At 32.3% G+C, this 7,808-nt stretch overlaps 1 protein-coding gene across 1 annotated transcript in view; it reads right to left on the bottom strand.

Moving 5' to 3' along the window:
* Positions 1-12: 12 nt before the first annotated feature.
* Positions 13-7,808, bottom strand: part of LOC144440857 (uncharacterized) — a 56,659-nt gene continuing 48,863 nt past the window's right edge. The window contains exons 23-25 of the mRNA XM_078130287.1: positions 5,413-5,563; positions 4,888-5,006; positions 13-3,546 (exon numbers count right to left, since the gene is read on the bottom strand). Of these exons, the coding sequence (XP_077986413.1) occupies positions 3,533-3,546; positions 4,888-5,006; positions 5,413-5,563 (284 nt within the window). The 3' untranslated portion in view covers positions 13-3,532. The remainder of the gene's footprint in view (positions 3,547-4,887; positions 5,007-5,412; positions 5,564-7,808) is intronic.

The following is a 7,808-nucleotide window of genomic DNA, read 5'->3' as shown; positions in this document are numbered from 1 at the left end:
TATGTACTGCAAAGCAAACTTGTGTTGCATTTTCTGAAGGTTATAATTATTTTGAAAATTTTTACAATTTCGGTTTAATTTGAAAGCAAAAGTGACGATATGTACACAGAAAATTGACAATTATTCATATGACTGTAAAACATCTAGTACATTATGTACAAAATTTCTACAACAAAACCCTGACTGTTGTGTATCGTGAAGTCTCTATACCCAAAAGCATACGACACGACACCCCCTTACTTTTATAATTTTCCCACCAAAAATTATGACCAAATTTGTTGTATTTTTTGTCACTTTCATTTCCGATTACATTCATTTGTTCAAAAAATACATATTTTAATAATTATGTCATGATTCTAAAGATAGGCAAATACAACAGTTGTATTCGAAAGGAAATTTTCAAAATGTGCCTGGTGTTGTCTGAAAGACAAAAATACAAAACTGAGGGAGACACACCCTGTTTGCACAGCAGTTCAATGGACAGCTGAGAGAAATTACTTGCTGGCAAGTAAAATGAAAGTGTCTGTGAAAAATACATAACCATTTCTTTGTTTTGTCTTAATCTACCATTCTTATCTGAGACAATACCTATTTTGAAATACAAAAACTCTTTCTGTGGACACCAAACAATTAAGATTTTGACAGGAAAATTATGTACATTTTGTTGTAACACACAAAACACATAAAAACAGACTAGTATTAACAAAAATCCCACCATTTTGCTATATACAATGCATATCATATCACTGTACATCGTCATAGTCTTTAGAAATATATTTAAAAAATTTGAATTAAATAGTTCCTAGCTATGTACATGCCTTGTTACATATTGTACTTGCACTTATCGATCATAAAATCAACATTTTTACATAAAAATAATCAAATATCTACTGCCTCAATTCTCAAATCCAACTCTACGCTTCTAAGTTGACATCCAGAGAGCTTTTGCACTGCGAGTCTTTATCTAGAAATCCTTATCAAAAAGCAGATTTCTAATCAACTTACAACATATTGACCCAAAAAGATACTCCAGCAGAAGACAAAATTATGTTTTGCTTTCATTCACTATTTACAAAGTCGTGTGTCGTGAACATTATGTAAAAACCCAAAACTTTCTTTCGTAATGGTTGGATTTAGGAAATTGTTTTAATTTTAGATTTTCCCTAAAATAATAGGCCATTCTTAGTATCCCACTACGACATATCTTCACTCTACCCTGCCATACTAGAATTCAAAAATTTTACCAAAAAATATTAGAATTCAAAAATTTCACCAAAATTATCACTCAAGTTCAAAAATTGTACATAGCCAAAGAACATTTACCATATTGCATGCTGTATTTTTTGTTGGGGGAGGGGGAGGGGGGGGGGAACGAAAGGAAAAGTGGACAGAAAAACACAAACATTTATGAAAATGAAGCGTATGGAGGAAGTAGAAAATACAATTCTGTAAGTATGGCTTCAGAACATAATGAAATCATGTAGGTGTAATTCTGATACATGGAGAACAATGGAGAAAACAAGGAAATGGGAGAATGGAATTATACAAAGACAACATACAAAAATATTTACATGAAAGAAAGGCGTACTACATGAAATAAGGAGTGATTGGAAAAGAACTGAAAAGCAAGACATCTTTTACATTTACAAACAAATGCCTTTGTTAATATTAGTATTGTGCTCTATATGATCGGTGGTTTGATTTTTTACATTTTAATCTCTACATACTTCTCATCACCTGCATAAATTACTTTGATTCATTACTTTTACATGAACGATCAGCAAATAATTTATTCCAAATTTATTCCACATGTACTAGTTGTATCATTGTTTCTGCAACATTTAGGCAGAATGCCAAATTAATTTCTAGTCAGAAAAATTATTACAAAATCTATGTTCAAAATTTATGTAGGTATGACTTGGTGTTTTGAATCTTTAGGTATTGGTATAATTTGACACAGTGTACACTCTCATTGGTATCAAGCTTATGTTGAAATCACTAAGTATATTAAGTACAGTCACATTTGGAACCCTTAGGTATAAAGTACAATTTTGCATTTGGAACACCTAAGTAAGTACAGTTTTGGAACTGGTACAGGAAACTGCAAATCTACAAATATTTTGCTCATAAATCAAAAAGAAAAGTAATTTTTACATGGATTGGGCAGTTTACAATTTGGGTTAGATTTATCAGGAATTTCCCTGGTATTGCTTTCCATCATCTTCCACATTTTTTTTAAATGCATGCATCAATACAGTGTTTTCAAACACTAATACTGCACAGTAAGTGATGGATTGCACACAGCTATTACAAATCAATTTAGTTTTAACATCTTGAATATTGTTACTTGTTTCAATGAGTTTACAGAATAAACAGGATCTACAAATATAAGTTTCAGAACACACCCAGAAAATTCTCTTCAACTGGCCTCCTTTAGGAATGAAATATACAAATGTAACAGAATAGTTTATAAGCAAATGGGAATATTAAATACACTTTAGGTATGTACCTGGTAGATGAAATGACAAAAATAAAAATTATACTTTACATTATTTACAACTGAAATATGTTCATTTTAATAGACGACATTAAAAGGAACCAGGTCAAACTATCATTTATATCTTGACACACACTGACCTTCTAAGACATATGGTTGTAATTTAAATAGGAATGGGAAGGTCAAAGGTTATGTATTATTTTATTTCAGCTGCAGCCCCAAGAACAGGTGCAGCTTTAGACTAAACCTTGCACTTGAACTTTATATCAGCCTCTTCGTGGGCTTTTTTTTCATGTAAATGACCGCTAGCTTTTTAGTATAAAAAGTACATGTCTTGTCTGTGAAATTTATCACTTGAAAATTCTATTGTTCCATGCAAAGTAATAATGGTCATCCAGAAAACTGCATTGATGTTGAATGTCACATTTCCATAGTACAATTTGTAGATTTGCACAATTTTACAAATGTTCAGATCAAAGTAAACATTATCATTTGCACATCCACAGTTTTATTGAGTCTGACAGAAATTCTAAACTTATTCACTTGTCAGCCAATGTAATTTGAAACTTATCAAATCTTAAATGCATCTTGTGAAAAAGAGAGGATATTAATAGTCATTATGTGCACTTTTGATTTAGAACAATGTTTCCATATTTACACTAAAAATACTGCTGTTTTTCCCTGATTTCCCTGCTAGATAGTAAACCCTTTTGTAACCATTTAACTCAGTATACTTTTATTTAGAGACCCTTTATTACTCAATATATTTCACTGACCTCTTAACTCATGTATGTTTATTCATTGACCCTTTAACTCAGTATACTTTCCCCAAGTGACCCGTTAACTCAGTACATGATATACTTTTATTTATTTACCCTTTAACTCAGTATACTTTGAGTTACCCCTTAACTCATTACACTTTCTACACTGAGTAAAAATGACACTGATACTCCAAAAAAGACAGGAAATTGTACATCAAAATTCTTCAGATTCTTCAGCTGTCTGCAGTTACTGTGTGAGTATTGGTTTTGGATTTCAATTGGACAGATCTATTGAAAATGAAAAAAAGAAAGGATTCATAAGTTCTCTTAATACCTTAGGATCAGAATCATTATGCAAATGAAGCAGTTAGTATGCAGGTCTCGGGCTACCAAGGAAGTAATCTACAAATGTAGGACACATGTATTTGTTTCCTACACCTTCTTTCTCATTGTTTTGCCTGCAAGATAATGATTGTCATGAATCATGCGCAGGAAGAAGTGTTTCTTAAAGAATTGTGCAAATGTCTTTTCTCAAATGAGGACTATGTGGGTCAGGATTGTGTGATCAGTTAGGAAAATAAATAAGTTTATTCTTTGATGCATCTTTCAATGAGGATGTCACTATGCTTCATGAAACTAGTATACATGTATAATGATAAAATGACATCTGAGAAAAGACATTTATAACAGATGGATTCCACTTTCAGATAGATTTGAAAATACACATGCTATAATCTGATCTTATCATTTCTAATAAATTACAGAAAACAATGGAATGAAAATGAGAGTGAATGCTTGCAATGTGGTGATATTTTGGTGTCAGAACTCATCAATAAAGTCTCATGATGTGTACTAGTATAAGTGATACAATGTGATAACAGATTGTGATATGCATAACAAAACAACAACCCAATACCTGTGAAATAACAGTGCAAGGTGTAATGTCCTGGTAATGGTCATTATGACTACAGTTGGTTAAGATACAGATATTCCTAACAGAGTACCAAGCCATTATATTGCTAATCTAGCTGCTAGACTGTTGGGCACTTCTGCTGACTTTAAAAGTGGCCACAAGTAACATAACACTGAAGGGGATTGTCCAAGCTAAGTAATAGGGTTAGTAATCCTCGGCTTTTGTACAGCAACCTTCTAAACACAGATCTGAGCATTTTACTATAAGACTATAACATTTTGTAGCTATATCCAAATTCTAAAAACTGGATTTTCCCAGTACATTATTTGTACCTTCAGGCCATTCATGCACCGTCAGAGCTTAAACAAAACTTAACATGTTTTCTTGTACTTCTAATATCATATTCATGGATTGTCCTCTTTCTGTAGTCATGTGACTACTAACCCACCTCTATTTGGATACTAATCGTAATACTATGAAGTGAATACATTTACGTTTCAATGTATACATAGGAATATATGTATTCAGGGACACAAATCTCTGGGTGCCAAAAAGTAGTTAGAGAAAGCACTTTCTGCAGAAAAAAGCAGCACATCAAATTGTGCATCTGTTGATTAGAATCACAGGTTCCTGTGAATCCTAACATAAGTTGTGCAAACACATGCCATCGGTGGTGACAATACTGAACACAACTTGAGTGACACACGAATACAGACCTGGAAGTTTATGCAAATATACCCTCTTTGTACTTATGTGTGTAGGTGGTGAATTGATACTGTAACAGTTGTACATGTTACGTATGTACTCTCTATCGGGTGATATAACGGATCTTATGCTAAAAGAACAAAGCAATGATTTTCACAATAAATATCTGCAAAAGTGGAAACAATTATACTTTATGCTTTTTTTTCTAACTGTTCTTACATTGTTGAATTGGAGAAGTAAAGTGAGACTTTATTATGACTCTATATGAGTTTATAGTAACCCAAATTGAGTTGTATCTTGAAGTAGAAAACATCTTTATTTCTGACTTCATTTCAACCTTGAAGGCAAATGGGTAATTTTTCTGCATGTAGAACACACCCGCATGAACATAAATTGTCATTCTCCAGCAACTGTTTCATAGCATTGATAGCCTATACTGTATACTATCACTATATGTTACATTCAGTGCCCATTGGAGGCTAATACTAATAGGCATGTTATCAGTCATACAATGAAGAATTAGAACTACGACTTACGGTTTTGTTGATTTGATATGACTATATCTAAGGGATGGACCAGGTGGTTTACCATTGTCATGAGTTGTCTTCCCATGTCCACAAGTTTCACACATATCAACTTTGTCAGTTGAAATCCTTGACAATTCTTCAAGTTTTCTGACATATGCACCTACAAAGTTAAATTAAACATATGATAATTAAAGAATATCAAATACATAGAATGAATCAGAATGGATAATAACAGCCATTGACTGTCATCATTCATTTTAGCCCAGTCCAGACACTGTTTCTGGAACCACATATGTGATACCAATTCCTTTCTCTATTCCATTTCTGTTGCCATACAAACTTTGACTAGTTCTGCCAAGATCTTACTATGTGCTTGGATTTAGTCCTACCTAGATCTTGTACCTGTTGCCATACCAACTTTACACTTTGTTTGTCTAAATCTTGTCTCTGTTGCTATACAACTCTGTTGGCATATCAATAATCTATTTACTATTTCTGTTTAACATCTTTTCTTACACATGAATCTAAATCTAGTTCTTTAAAGATCCTGTATTCTTGCCAGGTGAGCTTCACTCTATGTCTGTTTGGATATATAAATTACCATGAGAACTCATTTCAGAATCTTGTCCTGTACTGATTATGTTTTTGTTGCAAAAATTCCAATCCTGTCTAGATGTCCATGTGAGTGCATATTTTGAGCTGTAAGATCCTGTTTTTATAATTACGTCCATTTGGATATACGACTGTTTCCAAATTTGTGTACATTCATACCGCAAATATTCTTTTATAACTAATATGAGTATATGATTGTTTACCTAAAGTAATCTAAGCTATATTCAAACATGAAGCCAATCTGGATTATATCCTTCATTTGTTGCCATGACAACCTGGTTTCATCCAAATAACTTTCATACTATATGTGGTATGAATTTCTATCCTGTCCAGATTCTGTTTATGTCACCATGTGAATTCACTTCATATGAATTATCCGACATGTCACTTCTGGATATAACCTGGCCAAACTATGGTCATTCATTGTTCTCAAATTCTGAAATCAGTCATTATGGTAGTCAGTTGGTTAGAAGTTATTTTCCCCACATCAGACGTAACAAATAAAAGGTGTTATGTGTATAAACAAAGTTTAGATATGGAAAGACTAGTATATTTGTTGAGAACATTTCTCTGCTGCACTGGCAGTTAATATACTTGTCCATCATCATACATTGATAGTCCTTAACATTAGACTATTAAAAATGACTTAGTTGCATTCCAACTACAACATATATCAACCAACTGATCTGAGACATGGACTTGAATAGTTACAAACAATTGGTTTGATGGAAGACAAGTGCAGTCACCTTGACAACAAGATTACCTTCTATCATAACATGAGTGTGGAACATGATTAAACTTACAAAACATTGGCATATTTTATTTTTATTTGTAACAGCAAAATTATCAACATATAGCCACTATAAAATCTATTGCAACTACGCTACAATGATTGATATTTTTAAGACGTATAAAAACAATTTAGAAAAACTGAAATACTTTTTACTATATGAGAATGGTAATTAGAATGATATTGTACAATAATTGCCACATTAAAAAATGGTAATTTATTACCCTTTTATTTTAATATTGGCATGAAAACCATGAAACTTAACACTATAGTTTTAATACATGATCAAAAGTTACTTCTGTATACACATAGTATATAAATGCATTTTACTATTTGTCATGTAATTTCTTTTATCTTGTATGTCATGGGAATATGAGAATTCAAACTAAAATCCTCTTCCTCAGAATTTGGAATCATTTATGACATACACATTTATACATTTAGTGTTGATCTATTTTGTGCAAATGTGCAAGTGTACCCACTACTATCATGTAATCTATACATTTAAGTGTTGTCATGGAGACTACCACCTGTTACCATGGAGACAACCTGTAAACAAGCCATACTTTCAACACTGATTTCCCCTTACATGTTAATGATGCTGTAATTAAAGTAGGAAAGTGTTAGACAATGTAAACTGACAGCTGTTAGCTCTACAGATGGGAAAAAAAGCAACGATGTTACATATTAGCCCAGAAACAAAATTGCATGTGAATAAAAACAAAAATAAAATGAAGAGGACGCAAGACAAACCACCATTTAGTACAGAAATTTACATTTGTTACTTGAAAGCTTACGTTTAACAGTAGTAAGTTTGGGTTTTCTTTTAGCCTCCATTCTTGAACCTGGAGAGAATTGCATCACACAGGGTATAACTCAACAACATCATCATGCCAAATTATATCATGCATTACAAACATTGACAAGCAGAAATGATATCATGCAAAAATAAATATAATCAAACAAAACATCACATCAAAGTTAAGTAAGTCATCTGTAACAT

This window comes from Glandiceps talaboti, chromosome 10 (genome assembly GCF_964340395.1).
Source record: "Glandiceps talaboti chromosome 10, keGlaTala1.1, whole genome shotgun sequence".
Lineage (NCBI taxonomy): Eukaryota > Metazoa > Hemichordata > Enteropneusta > Spengelidae > Glandiceps > Glandiceps talaboti.
This window is presented reverse-complemented; position numbering and strand designations above follow the sequence as displayed.